Source organism: Globicephala melas, chromosome 4 (assembly GCF_963455315.2).
Source record: "Globicephala melas chromosome 4, mGloMel1.2, whole genome shotgun sequence".
NCBI lineage: Eukaryota > Metazoa > Chordata > Mammalia > Artiodactyla > Delphinidae > Globicephala > Globicephala melas.
Genome location: NC_083317.1, coordinates 5,363,404 through 5,383,293, shown reverse-complemented (window position 1 = coordinate 5,383,293; position 19,890 = coordinate 5,363,404). Strand labels below are relative to the sequence as shown.

The following is a 19,890-nucleotide window of genomic DNA, read 5'->3' as shown; positions in this document are numbered from 1 at the left end:
GGAGTGAAGTCGCTTGTGATTGAGGCTAGAAGGTTAGAGAGACGTGGCCCACGAGGATCAGAGCTTTTGAGGAGAAGCCTCACTGTCCGGGAGCTGGACCAGGTGCCTCAGGAGCTGCGGGGCCCAGGCTGGTATAACCAGCACCAGGACTCCCACCTTGGCACCTTCCTGCCTTCACCCCACCCAGGCTCTAAATACTGTGGGCGAGCCTGGGCTCTGGCTGAGGAGGGATCTGTGGGGAGACGACCTTGGTGGGAGACTCAGGGGTGGGTTTACAGTGTGCCAGGGTGGGAGGAACAAGCCCTCGGCTGGCCAGGACAGTCCAGGAGAAAATGGCGAAGGGAGGAGCCACGTCTACAACACCTCTGGAGCATCCTTTGGTCGTGTCCGAGGGTCCTTGGGTTTACGTACACTCTTTTCTTAGAACAGGAGAACCTGCACTCCAGGGAAGTTCCTGCCAGAGTATTGATTAAGCGAGATCCCAAGTGCACGTAAGCAGAGGAGCGAACACCCCTCAGCCTGACTAGTGAAGAATAGAGTATTGGGGTGTTAGCTCTGGCGGAGACTTTCTGGGTAAGTCATCAGCACTGTGGTCCGGCCCGACAGGTGGACACTGGACAGGGTCTCTGAGGGAGCTAAGCCCGGAGCTCCAAACTGTCTGATGAATGGCGGCCAGTTTTACCCTGTGATCACAGCACCTAATTCAACCCTGCCTTTCCCCGAGTGAAAATCACTGCAAGGCTGCAGAAATCAGCATCAACTTGCTGCCAGTTAGGACTTTCTGAAGTTTCCTGACTGCAGAACGGTCAATGTCACGCCACCCTTTTAGCTTCACTGGGCTTGGCATTTGTTCAACATCAAGAAATGGCCCTTATACTAGTTGGAGCAAAAAAGGATGAAAATTTCTATCACTTATTTTCAGTCAACTAAACATCACAAGATACCTCACCTGGTTTTTAGAAAGCCCATGCCAATTGCGTGCATGTGTGCATATATGTGTGTGTGTGTGTGTGTGTGTGTGTGTGTGTGTCTACTAACATCCCATGACATTATTGTATTTCCATCAGTGCCTCTATTTCTGCTCAGAGACTAACATAAGCTCCTTTACTGATGGAAGACTGTTTTTGCACATGCAGTTGAAGGGCTAAATGAGAGCAAAAAAGAAAGCTGTTATGTGGATTGGGATGGGGTGGGAGGAGGGGAGGGAGACAACAAAAGCAATGTTAGCTCACAGTCATGACCAAGCACACAACCACGTGGCACAGAAGCCTTCAGCCCCAGGAGAGGTCACTCCTGCCCCGAGACTCCCTAACGAGCTGCCTGCGGGCCCTCCGTCCCTCCTTCCTGGAACACAGCCAAGGTCACGTGGGTGCCTGGTCTAGGGAGCCCTGGGGGCAGCAGACTGAAAGGCCCCAAAGCCTAAGGGGATCGGCGGGGTCGAGCCCCACTGCGCCGATGATGGATGTCAGATGGGGGAGGGACGGCGAGCACGGGCACACATCCCGAGATGCAGAAGGGAGGCCAGCCGGCCAGCTTACTGCCGTCGTAGTTGAGCGTGGCGAAGTTGGCCTGCTTCTCGGCACAGCCAGCGCTGTTGCACACCCTCATCTGCAGCTCATACCACGTGGCTTCCTGCAGGTCGTACAGGATGTATGACTTGGAGAGAGAGGTCCGCTGAGCCGTGGTCCAGACCGTGGTCCCGAAGGGTCTGTACTCGAGTGTGAAGGAGGTGATGGGGCAGCCGCCGTCATTCCAGCCGATGAGGTTCAGCCTCACGCGTGTGGTGTTGATGCTGGCGAAGAGTTCCTGCTCCTTCGAGAACTGGGGCTCTGCGGGAGAGGGCACAGGGGCGTCAGCCACAGGGCACACGAGTGAAGGCCACCAGGGTCGTCCCACGTTTCCCTTGGGCTGCTTTCGCCACAGGCGAGGGGCTCAGTCCAAGTCTGGGTCATGGGCTGCTTGTCCACTATTTATAGGGATCTTACGGACCCATGTTCCCCAGGTGTGAAGGGGAACTCTGGGTGGGTAGAGGTTGTTTTTGTGAATCTTAGCGTTAGTACCCTGAAGAACAAAGCTATTCTCATGTATGCGCTTCCTTGAATGTTTTTTTTTTTTAAGTTGAGAATTATGTTTTATTTGGTAGACAAAACTGAGAACTTAAGCCCAGGATGCAGCCTCCCCGGTAGCTCTGAGGGACTGACCCTCCTTGAGTGGTTTTGAAGGAACCACTGTGATGTGCTGGGCTGACCCGTGTCCATTCAGGGACCTGACTCAAGAGAAGTCAGACTTGGATTTGGGAAGTACTCATGGGCATCCTTGCTATGCAAGCGGCTCACACTCACTGGAGCCCAGGGACCCAGTGGGTATATTTCTGCATAAATCAACCCCTCATCATCTGAACCCTGGTACACGTTATCCAAAACTCAGGTGTCGCATCCAAATAACGCCTTCACTTTCGAATCTCTCGCTCTCCTGCCATCCCGTCCACACCACTGGATGAGAGTCAGCAGTGAGGAAACCTACGAAGACCCTCTCTCCGCCCCCTCATGTGCACTCACGTGCAGCCATGTCCCTCCCTCCTGCTGGTGTTTCTGAGCTGCAAATTTCACCCCTGAACATCACTGCCCTGGGGTTCGCCTCCCTGAAGGTCCATTTTCAGAGGAAAAACCAACTCACACTCAAGGTTCACAGTCTACCCCAGTGACTTCTCACCTGGAAAGTGGGGCCTGTGAGACAATGTGACAGTTATAGGTGGAAGGGGGTGAGGTGACTAAGGGAGAAGGTCACCCCCGAAGAAGGTGAGAGGGCAAAGAGCACATTTCACGACTACTCAGCCTGGGAACTTTCTGTCGGCACCAAAGCCCTTGATTCTCAAATGACACTCTTTTTTAATATATTTATTTATTTTTATTGAAGTATAGTTGATGTACAATGTTGTGCTAGTTTCAGGTGTGCAGCAAAGTGATTCAACTATACATATATCAATCTATCTATTATTTTTCAGATTCTTTTCCCTTATAGGGTATTACAAAATATTGAGTAGAGTTCCCGGTGCTCTACAGTAGGGCCTTGTTGATTATCTATTCTGTGTACAGTTGTGTGTGTATCTGTTCATCCCAAACACCTAATTTATCTCTCCGCCTCACTTTTCCCCTTTGGGAACCATAAGTCTGTTTTCTATATCTGCGGACACTCTTCCTTTAAACTGCAAATGAAATAATGAAAAGAGAGAACCAGAATATTCTGTATGGACTGGCCATCTCTTTCAATACCCTGTAACACTGCCAAATCCATCTGGGGAATAACAAAGTTCAAACTCACAAACGTGTAAATGTATGATGCATCTTTTCTGATCCCAGTCTCCCCTTTGATTTGGAAAACAGGAAATCTAGAAACTAAGAAGGCTTACATACCTTTTCCTAATGTTTTCGCTTCTATGATTTCACTTATGCGCCCGGGTCCCACTCCATTTTGTGCAGTAAGAGTGAACTTGTACCAAGTCCCACATTTCAGATTTTCCAGGCGGTAAGAACGTTCGCTTGGGCTGATGGGAAAACTTCCCCACTGCTCACTGTTATCCTCAGAGTACTGCAATATGTAACCTTCAGAAAACAAGAAATATTCCGAAGAGCGTTATTTGCTTTCTATCAGAAGTTTGCACCCTGCATGGGATGCGTTCTCAGAATTTGCACATCTCTGGAAGGGAACACCTGAGCTCTTGCTGACTCCAGGAGACTGAACCCAGGCTGGGAGAAGTACTGTGATGATATATTGATTATGAGGTATTTGGGCCACGCCAGACGTTACTACGGTGGGATTGCTGGATAGCGTGCTGAAGATAAAACCACTTTCTGCCCATTCCCTTTAAAAGGTGTAACTGGGCAGCAGGGAATGGATACTGAATCTCTAAATATCTGACCTTACGAGCACACGTGCCGAATGCCTGGGGATGGGCATGGTCTGAAGCTGGGTTCTTTTTAAGAGAACCAAAGCTCTGGAAAAGGGGTAAGTTATCAGCGGGGGTAGGAATCTTCTCAGCCAAGCCCTCCCAGTCCACAATGACTGTGCCAGACATTGTCCACAGCCCGTTACTCACATCACCTCGCGTAACCCTGTGGATTAGTAATTATGATCTCCGCAGTGCTGACGAAGAGACTGAGGTCCGGAGAGGTTAGGTGACTGCTCTAGGGTCTTATAAGCAAGATTCAAATCCTACCGCCAGAATCTGAAGCCTGCACTCCTGTGATCACAGAGACATCCCTCCCTGTTACACCTTCATCCCTGTCACCCCAGCCGCCTTCCTGGGGAAAACGTATCCTGTCTGCTCTGTCCTTGTCTCCTAAATGTTCACATCCAGGCAGCCCAGGACTGGCCTGCCTGATGCATCGTGTCCTTACACCAGCACACTGGCATCCTCCCTCCTGCCCATGGAATTCCATTTTTGACACCAGTGACGAAAGCACATCTCACCCCCAAGCTACAGAGCCCCTGAACCCCCAGCTGGGAGCAGTCAGTGTTTTCCATGTGCCTCTCATGAGATCACCCATCTCTGATGCCCTCCTTCTGCAGCCATGGTCAGTACCATCCCACTGGCTTCCTGCTTCCCTCCCCTCCGGTCCCCTGCAGCCTTGGGGTCCCTCCTCCCTCCTCAGTCTCATTTTCCCTTCTGTGTTCCCGATCTGCAGTCCTGACAGCCCTCTCAGAGCCTGACATGTGAGTGATGCATCTGGGTCAGCTCCCCCATCCTATCCCGACTTCGCCACCTCCCTGGTGCCCTACGCGTGGGGGGATTGTACTTTCCTTCTCATTTTCTTCATCTAAACCACTTCTAGGCAGCTTTTCTAGCTCTTGGAGATGGGAACCCCCGTGTCAATGGCTTTGGCCACCCCTGTGCTTCAAGGACCCCTAGTCGCCTTTGCCTGGAATCCCTTCATTACTAAAGTTGGCTTCAACTCTAAGACCTTCTGCTCCGACACCCTTCCTGTACTGCCTCTCCCACGATCTCACACTTATAGAACCAAGACTTCCTTTCCTCTGAGCCTGGAGTCCTAGGGTCCCTTGGACTCCTGCCTCGGTGTCCCATTTTTTTTTTCATAAAATGCTTCTCCACCTAGCCTAGAACCTCTGGTAGACCATTTCAATCAGGAGCCTGGTTTCACTCACTCTTGTGACTCCTCACCGCACTTACCCTGCCGGTCACCAGATTTGCTGACCCGTGATCCACTTTTCTGCCCCACTGTCTGAGATCACTCGAGCGACTCATTAAACCGTGGTAACTGTGACCCCTACACTTTGTGCCATTCCTCTGCAGCTGGGGCCTTGCTCACGCTTAGCAATGGCTTCGTTTCTTGATTAGTGACTCCCTGTGCATTTCCCACGGCAGCTGTTACAAATCGTTCCCTCTCCTCAAGCCCACAAACACATCCTCACCCCTAATCATCCAATTATTCAAAAAAAATAATCTCACCTTTCTCTTTGCCAAAAAAAGAAAGATCTTCCCCTTTGCCCAGTGGAGTGCTAATCAATGTTTAACAACTGGCTCTTGGGAAAAAAAAAAAAAAGCCCTGATGGGTAGCATTTCTGATTTCTGCAGTGTGTAAATATCCCCAGCCGGGCCGTGGTCACCGAGGGCAAAGTTGAGAAGAGGGGTGGAAACGTGCTCTCATGGGCTGGAGGGAGATGGCTCCAGACACCACTGGCCTCACCCTAACACGCCCCTGTATTTCCTGTTGTCTTCTCGCCTTCCTCCTCTCTCAGAAGAAGGATGTCCTCTGCCGGCAGAACTCTATCCGTTATCCTTTCCCACCTGCTCTACGACCCCTTTTGTCCCGCGGCTCCTTAACCCCGTGCAACCTCAGTCTCCTCTGGGTTCTCTCCCTCCCCTTAGTCTACCACTTGCTCAGAATGTTCTCCCAATGCCACTTAGGCTGGGATCATCACGCTAACTCATTCCTTCAGTAGAAACTCCCTTAATTCTTTGCTACTCTGTGCTAATTGCAAAAGCTTTGTGCAAATAGACCGCTTCCCATCTTTCAGTACTTTCTAAGTCAGAACAGTCACTGTGGTTACTTAACTGACGCTCTGAGTACCTGAATGGATGGTACAGCGTTGACAACATGGGGAAGAAGCACAATGTAGCATCTTGGGGGAAGAGATGACCACATTTGTTTTTTCTCTCTTTTTTTTTGCATGTGTTAATATTTCACTCATATTGCATGCATGATACTCATCTTATGAATGGGATTCCTTGGATGAATGGGTGAGTTTCAACAAATACCATAAAAATAGATGTGTGGTTTTTTGCATAGGTAATGGAAGAATTAATTACATGATGAGTTTGTGGGAGAAAGAAACTAACACATAACGGTTACTTGATAAATATGTGTCCCTTATCTGCCCGTGGATGATGACAATGAGTCAACTGTTGTGGGCCACCTGTCTCTCATTACCTCTGATAGAACTGCCTCCGTTGTCCCCAGGAAGCCATGAAAGGGTGATGGAGGAAGAGGTGGTTTTGGAAACTGTAAGCCGAGGCTGATCTGGTGGAACTAGGGAGGAAACAGTTTTTAGAAAACAAGAATTAGTTGTTCACGTCTTCAGTCTTCTGTAACAGTCATTTACCAAATGATTTTTTAACAGCCATTTATTAAATAAGTGTTTCAGGTTGACAAAATACGCAATTCACTTCTGTCAAAACGTCTATTTAGTTGAAATCCTGGGCTAAAGAGATAGAAGAGAACGATCCTATTATTTAAAGAAAAGTCAACCACATTTCTACTTGGATTTATTTCCTCATTCCCTCGCCGATTCCTTACATTTCTGAGTTGCTCACCACTAACCGAAATCTTCTGTGAACTTACTAAGGATCCATGCATTATTTTACTCTAAAGTTCAGCCGTGGTTCAAGTGAGAAAGATAAATGTCACTCACTTAGCTTTTCAGTTCTCAGCGATATGAAAGGGGGAGAGGAAGCCTGGCTAGTGGGAAAAAAACTGCAAAAATGTCCACTATTTCACGTACTCCCCTGCTCAAGAGGCAACACACACACACACACACACACACACACACACTTAGCTCTGAACTCAAAGGTGTGCCATTGAGTGGCAGCACAAAAACTTGAATAGTCATACAAGGTTTGAAGAATACATACTTCTAATCAATGGGCCTCAGTCATATTTTGGATTAGCTCTGCAGACAGCAATACTGAAAAGTTTAGAAAGGTTATCCAAATTATATAGAAACCTTCTCATAAAATGCCCTTCTCTTTTCCTCCAAGAGAAGCCTGATATATTAACCCAAAGCCATGAAAAATGGATTCATCTCTTTAGAGTCATCATATAGTGTCTATCTCCAAAAATGCCCTGAAATCTCCTGAATTCAAGTTACTTGAAATTCCAGATCAATTTTGCATTATTTAAAAAAAATATATAGTTCTTCCCCTTCCCTCCCCTCCCATTGAGGACAACATTGGTTTTATTTTTTACTTGCTGTGATTTACTAATGTGATAGCACTTAAATCCGGAGACGTTACACTTCGATTTTTTCTAATAATAAAATATCACTGTGCATCTAAATTTGAACCCAATCAGTGGCCATCTGGGATTTTACACATGATTTTAATTTGACAATCTTAAATTTGTCATGTACTTTTGGTGTATGATATCAAGAAAAATTACATACACTGTATTAAATACACAATTAAACATTAATGCCCTACAGAGTTTTAGTTTGTGTCCTTTTCATATACGTTGCATATGACAATTCAGTTAATTAGCATTCATAAAACACCTCAGTGGACATCATTAAGAAGGGCTTTTTCAGGGCTTCCCTGGTGGTGCAGTGGTTGAGAGTCCACCTGCCGATGCAGGGGACATGGGATCGTGCCACAGTCCGGGAAGATCCCACATGCCGCGGAGCAGCTGGGCCCATGAGCCATGGCTGCTGAGCCTGTGCGTCCGGAGCCTGTGCTCCGCAACGGGAGAGGCCACAACAGTGAAAGGCCCGTGTACCACAAAAAAAAAAAAAAAAAAAAAAAAAAAAGAAGGGCTTTTTCAGCAATGCACACCTAAAGACAAATGAGACTAGGCTCCCTACGTGAAAAAATGTAAACAGTGTTATCTCTCAGGTTATGAATGCTTTTTATTTACTTTGATTTGTTTAATTATATTCTCCAAAATGAACATCCAAGTTTTTGTAATATGAAAGTAGCAATTAGCTCTTTATAAAGGCTGATTTTTAAATTTGTTCACTCTTTGCACACAGGGATACATACAAAAAGAAGCATCAGAAAGAGTCCCAAAACGTGGTACCTTGTACTTGTAAATTTAGAATAATTTCATCTGATCCCCAGTTGTTATTGGCGATGCAACTGTAATATCCAGAATCTTCCGCCTTCACCGTCCGGATGACGAAGCTGCCGTTGCTGAAGACGCTTCTCCGCCCATCAACCGTTACGAGGCTGGGTGTCCCGTTACTACCTCACGGGAAGAAAAAGGCACAGATTAAAGAAATTACAATCCAAGTTAGCTGAGGTTGGGGAAAAGCATAAACACTCTTTCTGAAGCAAACAACCCATCTGGAAGGTTATATTGAGGAAGAACTAAACGATGATTATATGACAGAAACAGTCACATAGCTGAGTTTTGTCCTTTGTAAAAAGTGCTGTGTTGAAGCGAGGTCCGTGTGAAGTCCTGGCTACTGGCTGCATAGGTCAATGCTTGTCGTATCCCAATGGGAATTGCTTCTGTGGGCAGACGTGTCATTTTGACCAGATCAGACAGGGACAACTAAATTTTGGGGTCGCTTGTAGATTCGCTTAAAGTTACAGTTGTTAATGATTTTGACATAAGAAATGAACGGTGGTATGCCAAGAGGGTGATGAGCTGACTTTCGTATAAAGAGAGTTCCCTTGGCGACATCTGTGGTCATCCCCACATCCAGTGGAATGCCACCGGACCTCGGGAGCTTACTTATTTCCTTCGTATTAACTGACTTAAAAGAGATGAGAAAGTGGTCGCTGGGACAAGACCATCACTTCAATAGTTTGTGTCTTTTAAGCCTCTTTGTTTGAAAATAGGAACTCTTCCGAAACAGTTTTATACCAAATCTCTAGGCTCATCAGTGAATTCCCAGCGCTTTATTTACATCTTAATTTCTGTCTCTGAATAAAGTTACTTAAAAAAGTTACACGAACAGAATCCATCTCACCCATTTCCTCCCTTCCATCTCATCTGCTGTTGTTGTAATAATTCCTACTGAGCACGGAAAACCAGATTTTATATTAGCTAAGTCTTAATGCATTCCATTTCTTAAAGTTATTTCTCAGAGCATTTGAGTTAGTGTTAACTGGTCCATTATCTTGGAAGGAGAAGAGATAAGTGCTAATTCTCCAGTCACTTTGGGTACGTTCATCTCAGATATACAGGAGATTTTCATGATAAGGTACAGGAAGCTTCCACGGAGATTACTGGGCTGGCTAGACTATTCTCCTCGGAAGCATGGTCTTATGAATGTAAAGCTCAGAATTTTTAGAGAATTGACAAGATAGATCAGATCCTTTTAGTGTTAAAGCTGAGATTCTTCCGCCACCGCCCTCAACCAGCTTCCTCTCTATCGCAGAAGAGTGGGTAGTTTTCCTGGAGCTTTCAAGAGTGTAAATACACAAAATTAGACCACCAGACTCAGCACGGTGTGCCTGATGTACTGAGGGCATACATTGGGTTACTGGTTACCTGTCTTTCATCCACTTTACCGCAGGAGAAGGGTCCCCAACAGCTTTACAAGGCAAGGCGATGTCTTTCATCCATGGAGTAGTCACCGTGCCACTGAAGGTCAGGATTCGTGCGGGAGCTGAACCACCAAACAGAGCAGAAGCCCAGTAACTACACAGAGTCATCTACACAGAGGCCAAGGCGATCCTCCCCAAGCCAGCAACACCCCAGAAAGGAGAGTGTATCTCTGCCAATCAATGTCACACCTGCCGACACTATTCTTGGTATCAGAGCGCATCTAAGGGATGTTCATTGTATGAACATGCAAACTGCCGAAAACCCCTATTGTAGCATTTTATCCCCTTGTACTGACTAAACCACAAGGACCCAAATGAAGCACTTGGGGCTTCGTAAGCCCAGCAGCTCCAAGATGTGCTTTCTATGAGCCCAGTTATTTTTCAAAGCGCTTATTAAGCAATTTCTCTCAACACCCAAAACTGCACATTAAAACATACTCGTAATATCTGAGAGAATAGACAAAACAAAACATGAAGTCCCAAGACGGGAAGAAGTAACACTGTAACGACTTCTATTTATCGATTTTGTGGTACTTTCCCGACTTTATTATATCAGCTCGATCTTCAGCACAAACGTTAAGGAAAACAAACATTTCCAGACTGGCCTCTCTTGAAGAGCCACCATTTGCTTGGGGCAGTGATTCAGATGCTGGAACAGGGGCATCTCCTGGGGACATGGGCCCTGGTACAATCCCAAAGTGGCTGCAGGGCCCAGGAAGTGGAGAGGAAAAAGCCCAGGGCAGCCCCATGTCAGCAGGGGCCTCCTTGGAGACCAGAGGGGCCCTGTACTGACAGGCTCCTAGTGCCACTTTCTTGGGTGAGACACAGAAGCTGACAGAGACGCCAAGATACGAGTCCTCCAGAGGTTGAATGATGTGCCCGGTCTTTGCCTTTCACTGGGACACTGCTTTCTGGGCCACTCTCTAGAAGCTCAGCCCATCTGGATGCACAGACAAGGAGCCCACCGGTGGAAGGCAGCTCCAATCTGATGATGGAGCCATAAAGATGGGACCAGTGTTGGCACCCCTGCACCATTTTGGGCTTGAGGGTTGAGACTGGCCAGCAGATGTGGGGAGAAGACTTCTCAGGAGAGTGCTGGAATGCCAGGAAAGGTGGAGTTCCCAGAGCCTGGTCTAGAGCACAAAGCTTTCATCACTGAGGTCTGCCAGACAGCTCTGACTTCTGTTGTTAGAGCAAAAGCCACCCATGTGTCTGAAGCAACGTTCCCTGCCTGCAGGGGAAGTTGCAGCTCTTCCTCCTTAGAGAAGGGTCTTCCGAGGTGGCTCACGGATAGCACCCTTCACCTGGAAATGGAGTATTCCGGGGCAGAGCCCGCTTTATCACTTACTGACCTTTCTGATTTTCTATCACGGTAACAAAAATATCCCGGGCAGGTAGCCTCGGATTTCTGACATTGGAAGTTTGGCATTTTCCCTTTCAAACCCTTCAGACCATCCTTTTATGATGAGGAATATCCTTGCAGCAAAATGGGGGTGATTAGGGAAACCCAGCTAGAGTTGGGGGGCTTTCAAGCTTTCTAACAGCCCCTCCCCCTGTAAGAAATATATTTGCCATTGAATCCCAGAAGCTGCACACCTAATGTGTGTGAGTGAAAACACAGATACGTAGAAAAGTTCCACACATTCATGCGTACTGTGTATGATGCATTCTGATATTTTCTACTTTCTTTTCAAGCCTAGCTAGTCTAGCCCATTTGACTCTATTTCATTTTAGTTCTTTAATACGCCGGCTGTAACGCCTAAACTTAATTCCAGGACTCATGAGTGGTTTTCCACTAGGCTTTTGAAAAACACTGGCTAAAACCACTTCATCTTCAAGCCCAGCACAGCCGCTTTCTAGAATTAATGTCCGTTGGTGGAAGTTGGAATTCACAGGATCCTACTCTGAAATTCTAAGACGAAGCAGACTGGAGCGGGCGAGAGAATTAGCTAGCATCTTTGCTAAAAATGCAGACTCCTACTCTGGCTCTGTGATGCGGCAGACCTTGGGTGGGCTCCGGGGGTCTGTCTTTGAACAAGCACCTCAGGTGATTCTGATGAGAAACCGTAGCCCACGAGCAACCTGGACACCCCTCCCAGCTCCTGTGCTGCTCCAGCCACGGGCCATGTGCTCTGGGTCTGCCCCCCACGCCCCAGCCCCGGCCCTGGGCTCCTTCCCAGGATGCCGTTCCCCCAGGACTGGGTGTGTGGTTTCATTCTGCTGCTCCCTCCACCAAAGCAGCAGCCCCTCTTCCTGAACTTTACCCTGGATTTTTGGACCCCCCAGATCTGCCACGGCTGCCAGCCCGCCTTTATCTTCCGACAACTGCAAAACAAGCGGCACCAGCTTCCTCAGCCTGCGGGTGGCCCCGTCTGTCCAGCTTGGACCTTTCGGCCCTTACGGTTTATGGTTTGCCAGGGTCTGGGGCTCCTGGGTGGTGCCTGCCAGCCGGATGTCTGCTCCACCCCGGAGGTGTTCCCTAGCTCAGCCCCTTTCTGGAAAACCCATGGAGATCAACCCTAACTCTGGGTGAATCCCATTTAAGCATGAGAAGCTGAACATTTCTGGAGAAATCCACGTACCCGGGAACCTGGGAACCCCCGTCGATTTACAGTCACCAACCTCACCTGGCTTCTCCACTCTCCCAGCCAGTGTCAGTTTCGTTAGTAAGTTTCCTCCCGCTTCTCTGCAATGATGACTTCCTGTTGTCCCTTCTTTTCTCAAACTTCTGGTCCTTCCTTCACAGCCCCAAACTGCCTGATACTTGATACAGAAACTGGAAGACCCCAGCCGGGAGCTTCGCATTTCCTGCCACTGGATCTCAAAACCCCCTTGTGTTTCCTTCTCCAAAGCTCATCCCACGGCCGTTGGCTCCTTGTCTTGTATTACCCACCCCTCCCTGTCCACGGAGTCTTCCCACGGCCACACGGCGTGCTCTGCAGCTGACACGGTAAACCTCAGAAACCAGAGTCTTGCCTGGGGTGAGACCCTGCCCTCGCTCCCGCTTCTCCTTCCTGTCACTTCTTCCTGGTGATGTACGTTTAGAGAATGTTCTGCTCAGTCCCTCTGCTGCCCCACCTCCCATCCACTTTCTCCTGTCACCCGGTCCTCGAGCCCCACCACAAATGCTCTCTGGAAGGTCCCTGAGGTCCCCTGTGTGGCCAGACCCAAGGGCACTGCCAGTCTTGCTTCCCTTGGTATCCCGGCAGCAGCATCTCTGCCGAATTCCCGACGTCGCCCTCCTGGTCCTGCCCCTGCCTGTCTGGCCTGACACCCTCTTCTTTGCCAGCTCCCGGGCCTCTCCCTCCCCAGTGCAAGCCGACATGTGCTTCCAGCTACCCCTGGACCTGACTCTGCGCCTCCCTCTGTGGTCCAGGTGGGCTCTCCCCAGCCCAGGTGTGAGGGGTGCCTGGGTGCCAACCCCACTCCTTCTCTGCCTCCTGCCAGATGTCTCTGAAGAGTCAGGACTCGCCCAATGGCACAGGATCTCCAGTGGATGGCTCTCAGTCACATCAGACTGGATGTGTCCAAAATGTCCCCACATCCTTTCACCTGCCTCACAAACCCCTTCCTCCACGGTCATCCTCTCCAGTACATGACACCACCACCTACAACAACGCGCGCTAGATTTGCTTGTTCGTTCCGGCTCTCCCCCTGTCCCCCGCATATCGTCCACTGAGTCCCATCACTTCTACACCCAGGACACACCTTTCAGGCCCCTCTGCTACCACGCTAGCCCAGGCCACACTGCCTGGCTGCTCGGGCTCCTGTCTGGCCTCCTGTGTTTCCCACCTTTACCTCCCTGTGATCCACTCAGGATATAGACATCAGCATGGTCTTCAAACACACCTGCCATTAGTTGTCACGAGTACACCTACTGATGGAAGATGTCAGCGATGGAGAAACCTGACGTGAAGTGCACAACTCTATTTACTAGCATCACAATTTCTCCGTAAACCTAAAGCTGTTCTAAGAAGACATCTTAATCCACGTGCACACACAAAGATAGGATCACGTCCCTCCTCTGGCTCAGACTCCACAGTGTCTTTCCATTTTGCTTAGAGTCGAGTCTGAAATCCTTAACACAGCCTTGAAGGCCCAGCCCCGCCAGGCCTTTGCCTTCCCCCCGGCTCTCCTGAGACCACTGCCCCCTCCCCAGACCCACGGGTCCAGCATCCAGACCTCCGACACACGTAACTCTTCCTAGACTGGAGGCCTTTGAACACTGGGACGCATCTTCTTCCCTTGCCACGTAACTGCATTTACTTGTCCTTGGGTGGCCAAGGCTCTAAGTGGGGTCTGTTCCAAAGTGGGTTCTCTAAAGCATTTATTGACGTTTGCAATTATACATGTATATTTGTGTTGCTTTGTTGATTGTGTCCCCACCCGATTTTGAGCTCCACGAGGGCAGAGAGTAAACACGTCTCTTCTAATCCTTAGAAGAGACTCCTGTGTGCTCACCGCACCCTGTTTCCTTTTCATTCTGGACATTCAGCCTGGCTTCATCTCCAAGCTCTGCTCTGAAATTAGGTGCGACCCATGTTTCATTCTATACAATGGAATATGGGTAAAAATGAAGTAAACACGTCCACATCTGGCCGGTGAAAACCTTCTTTATGAGACTCCATGCTCTCTTTCTCCATCTACATGGCTGGAAATAAAGGACCCAGGATCTCAAATCACAAGGTGGAAGAGGCCAGGATCCCTGAGTCACCATGTGGAATGAGCCACCCAGGAAAGCCACCCAGTCCAGAAACATCTGTTTTGGTCTGGGTTATCAGGTTAAGTCACTGACACTTACAGGATTGTTTGCTACAGCAGTCAGGCTCTCTTGACAAAATCACCCCTGTACTGCTAGCATAATGCCTGACATACACTAAGCGCTCAAAATGATTTATTAAATGACCAAATGGCACCCACTACCCCCAGACAAGTCCTATTCCCGTGGAAGTAGCCACTTTCCAGTTGTTTGCCCTCTACCTTAGCCAAGCCATTCCTGGCTGGGTCTGGAGACGTAACATTGAATGAACAAGAGTACAGAAGAGGTGAGGCTATCTCTAACCCTACATCATATGTTGCATTTCTTTGTTTTAAATCCCACAGTCCTGATGCCCTTTGATAATCACTGTTTTCTAAGCATTAGAAAGTGTATGTTGGGGGTGGCTGGATATTATGATCAAACAGTACAAGAGACAAAAAAAATCCACCATTTATATTCCTCACCAACAATACACTTATTTCCTATTTGAACGTATGTTCACAATGTGACACCACTCTCTTTTTCCTTCACCACTTTATTCTGCCTCTTTCTTAGCTGTCACATTACCAGCACGTTATCAAGCACTCTTAGAGGGCAAGTTGGAATCTTGGAATGTTTATTTTCTCTTTCAGGCACGTAGAAGCCTTATGAGTAATAAACTGCCAATGTGGCGTATTCCCAAACCCGGGACAACTCCTATCGGCCTGGAATTGTGAGGTAAATGCATTTATTCATGACAAGGGCGAATTTAGGGGGACTCTAACCGCCACATGCTAGCAATGACCAGAAGTAGAATAAGTGGAATAATTCTGTGTCTATACGTGCTTTTTAGGGCCAGATTTAACATTTCAACGTGAAGATATTATATTCACTTTTAGGAACTTTTTCTTCCTAAGACAAACGTCCTTTTGTTCCTTAAGGTCTTTGTATACAGCATTTCATGAATAGAAGAAGAACTAATGATTGTCTTACATTCATAGGGCTCTAAATTCCATAGACCAAAACATAGACATTTCTCTTTAAGAAGCACCAGACCTGATTTTGAAGATACTAGAACTTGCTTGGGAAGCTGTTATGCAGTGATTTTCACCTACCCAAAGGGGTGAATGGGGGCTCTTTTTCCTAATTTCCCTCAAGGCACTGGAAGTTGTAAAGCCACTCATCCTTAGGAGGATGCTTTCCTGATTTGCACAAAAGCCCAGTGCCAGCTAGCAGCAAATCTATTTCTTGGGCTGAAATGTGATAACACATGGTATTCTGGTTTACTTGATCTTTAGGGCATTTTAAGCTTTATTTCAGAGAGAATAGTGACTTAAAACCAGTCGAACAGTCACAGGCAATGAGGCCCTTACCATAATGGGTGGCATACCTTTAGCTACTGGCTCCACTGTGATGATTTCACTGCTGTTGCCTCTCCCGGCTGAGGTCACGGCCACCACCCAGACGCTGTACTGCCGATTCCGACTCAGGTTAGGAATTCTGTAGGAAAATGAGTCAGGAGAGGCTTCAAACTCGCTGATCACCTGTGAGAGGAGACATAAATGTTCCCACATTCAAGGAGGCCAATGGCACAAATGGATCTCCTAAAGGAATGCTTATTAACACATTATCTGTTATAAGAAACAAAAGCCACCTCTCATCCCTCTCTAAAAGGCTGGATCTGCAATATCTACATAGTCTGAATTTGTCTATGCAGCAGCTATGACAGCCACCAATGAGTAATTTAACCCTTTACATTATGGGTCATGGCACGGCTGTTTTGTGCTGGGGTGGAATAACAAGAACCAGATGGACCATTCTACCCGAGACAACCAAAGAACACACAAAATATAGGAAACAACTTCAAAGGCATTGCACATCAGGTAATGAAGGAGAGTGATCATCTCCCTGAAATATGGGAAATAAATGAGGTGAGGCCAACAGTTGCAGGGTTGCTACATTTTTGTGAGAGTTGCCAGGCCATGGCACAGAGAAGGGAACCCAGGAAGAGTCCAGCAGCCTCCCTGAGTCAAGGAGACAGAGCTGAGAGCCTGGAAGGGGGCTGGAGTCCCCAAGACAGAGCACCGGGAAGACAGCTACATGGAGAATCTGAAGAGAGTCCCACTGGGTCTTCAGCTGAGCAGATGTGTGCATGAGGAGAAACTATCTGAGGCCAGGGAAAGAATCACCTGAAAGGATTGGACGTCCCGGTGCTCAGCTTTCACGCAGGGCTGGGAATAGTGCCTGCTCCCACCAGCCAGATTGGAGGCCCTCGAGATCCATGGGACCATTGGACATAGTGCCTAAGGGTCTTACCTTGGTGGTGGGGAATAATTAGCCCTAGACTGAACACCATACTGGTATCGCCTAACAAATATTAAACGCAAGATTCATAAAGATCAAACTGTCATCAAGGAACTGAACTGCATCTAAGAATAAAAGTCAAAAATTTTACAGGAATAAAAATATCCAGTACCCTGTAAGGTAAAAGTCACAATGTTTGGCATTCAATAAAAATTTTCTAGATGTGAATAACCCAACTATCTAGCAACTTGTGAACAGATAAAATGTTTTGCATCCAAACAATGGAGGATTATTCAGCAATAGAAAAAATGAAGTACCAATACATGCTTAACTTGGATGGGTCTTGAAAACATTATACTAAGTGAAAGAAGCCAATCACAAGAAACTATACACTTATGGTTACCTTGTATGAAATGTCCAGAATAGGCAAATCCCCAGAGACAGAAAGTAGATTAGTGGTTGCCAGGGGCAGGGTGGGAGAGAGGAGGACCGGGGATAGATTGCTATTGGGTATGGGTTTTTCTGGGGGGGATTATGAATGTTCTAAAATTAGATAATGATGGGGATCGTGCAACTCTCTGAATATTCTAAAAGCCACTGAATTGTATACTCTCAAAGCATGAATTTCATGGTATGTGAATTATAACTCATAAAAGCTATTATAATGGATGGAGCTAGAGATTATCATACTAAGTGAAGTAAGTCAGAAAGAGAAAGACAAATACCATATGATTGATATCATATGTGGAATCTAAAAATAGGACACATGTGAACTTATCTATGAAACAGACTCACAGACATAGAGAACAGATTTGGTGGTTGCCAAGGGAGAGGGGTGTGGGGGAGGGATGGATTGGGAGTTGGGGATTAGCAGATGCAAACTAGTATATATAGAATGGATAAACAAAAAGGGAACTATATTCAATATCCTGTGATAAACCATAATGGAAAAGAATATGAAAAATAATATATATATGTATAACTGAATCACTTTGCTGTACAGCAGAAATTAACACCTTTTTTAACATCTTTATTGGAGTATAATTGCTTTACACTGTTGTGTTAGTTCCTGTTGTATAACAAAATGAATCAGCTATACATATACATATATCCCCACATCCCCTCCCTCTTGCGTCTCCCTCCCACCCTCCCTGTCCCACCCCTCTAGGTGGACACAAAGCACCGAGCTGATCTCCCTGTGCTATGTGGCTGCTTCCCACTAGCTATCTCTTTTACATTTGGTAGTGTATATATGTCCATGCCACTCTCTCACTTCGTCCCAGCTTACCCTTCCCCCCCTTCCCCCCATCCCCGTGTCCTCAAGTCCATTCTCTATGTCTGCGTCTTTATTCCTCCCTGCCCCTAGGTTCTTCAGAAACTTTTTTTTGTTTAGATTCCATATATGTTAGCATATGGTATTTGTTTTTCTCTTTCTGACTTACTTCACTCTGTACTACCATATGACCCAGCAAACACAACACTTTAAATCAACTATACTTCAATAAAATAAATTTTTAAAAAGCTGCTATAAAAAATTCCACAAGGATGATTATAATTTTTGTGAATTTCTGTTTGAATAATAGTAATAATAATAATAATAATAATAATAATAATAAATCCCACAAGGACTCAGAGGCAAAAAAAAAAAAAAAAAAAAAAAAAAAATCCAGAAATGCAAAGAAACAAATAAGAAAAAAGGACTCGTGAAAAAAATAAAATTTAATCAATCAAAATTGACCCATAGGGCTTCCCTGGTGGCGCAGTGGTTGAGAGTCCACCTGCCAATGCAGGGGACACGGGTTCGTGCCCCGGTCCAGGAAGATCCCACATGCCGCGGAGTGGCTGGGCCCGTGAGCCATGCCGCTGAGCCTGCGTGTCTGGAGCCTGTGCTCTGCAACGGGAGAGGCCACAGCAGTGAGAGGCCCACGTACCACCAAAAAAAAAAAAAAAAAAAATTGACCCATAATTGACACAGATATTAGATTTAGCAGACAAGGGCATTAAAACTGTTATTATAATTGTATTATAACCAGATATTAAAAAATCTAAATAGATACATGAATGATATAAAAAGACCTAAGTCAAACTTGAGATGAAATTACAATATGTGAGATGAAAAATACACTGGATTAGATTATTAGCAGATGAGATCTTGCAGGAAAAAAAAAAGGTTAGTGAACTTGAAGATATATTAATAGGTGGAACACAGAGATAAAAGAGAATACAAAATTTAACACAGCATTCGTGAGCTACGGAACAACATCAAGCAGCTTAACATATGTGTAATTGGAATCACTAAAAGAGGCAGGATAGAAAAAACATTTGAAGAAATAGTGGCTGAAAATTTTCCAAATTTGATGAAAACTATAAACCCAGAAAACCAAAAATCCCAATAAAACCCAGCCACAAAAATATGAAGAAAACCACACCAAAGCACATCATAATCAAATTGCTCAAAACCAGTGATAGGGAGAAAATCTTACAAGTAGCCAGAGAAAAGACATATTATATATGCAGGCACAAAAATAAAGATGTCTCAGACTTCTTGTCAAAAACAATCCAAGTGCTATAGTCTGAATGTCCCCCCTAAATTCATATACTGAAACCACACTCCCAAGGTGTGGCTTTTGGGAGGTGAAGGGCACCCATGGGATCAGCGCCCTTATAAAAGAGGCCCAAGAGACCTCCCTTGCCCCCTTCTGCCATGTAAGAATACAATGAGGAATTTGCAACCGGGAAGAGGGCTCTTACCTACCATGATGGTACCATAATCTCAGATTTCTAGCCTTCAGAACTGTGAGAAATAAGCCTCTGTTGCTTAAAAGCACCCAATCTATGGCATTTTTGTCATAACAGCCCACGCTGACTAAGACACCAAGTAGGAAGACAGTGGAACAACAGTTTCAAAGTTTTGAAAGAAAAAAGTCAACCTAGAATTCTATATTCAACAAACATATTTTAAAATGAAAGAGATTAAAAGACTTTTTCAAATATAGAAAAAGCTGAAAGAATTAATCATCAGCAGAGCCACACTACAAGAAATGTTAAAGAAAGTTCTTCA

At 46.4% G+C, this 19,890-nt stretch overlaps 1 protein-coding gene across 5 annotated transcripts in view; it reads right to left on the bottom strand.

The window, feature by feature from the left end:
- The window catches only part of DSCAM (DS cell adhesion molecule), a 752,061-nt gene that overhangs the window by 52,088 nt on the left and 680,083 nt on the right, over nucleotides 1-19,890 (bottom strand). For 4 of the 5 annotated variants that reach the window (XM_030835449.2, XM_060297784.1, XM_060297782.1 and 1 more), the window contains exons 21-26: nucleotides 15,916-16,069; nucleotides 9,732-9,849; nucleotides 8,310-8,473; nucleotides 6,450-6,548; nucleotides 3,414-3,602; nucleotides 1,539-1,829 (exon numbers count right to left, since the gene is read on the bottom strand). In XM_030835449.2, coding sequence (XP_030691309.1) covers nucleotides 1,539-1,829; nucleotides 3,414-3,602; nucleotides 6,450-6,548; nucleotides 8,310-8,473; nucleotides 9,732-9,849; nucleotides 15,916-16,069 — 1,015 coding nt within the window. Of the gene's footprint in view, nucleotides 1-1,538; nucleotides 1,830-3,413; nucleotides 3,603-6,449; nucleotides 6,549-8,309; nucleotides 8,478-9,731; nucleotides 9,850-15,915; nucleotides 16,070-19,890 lie in introns of those variants that run through there. The other variant, XM_060297785.1, reaches the window with a different exon arrangement.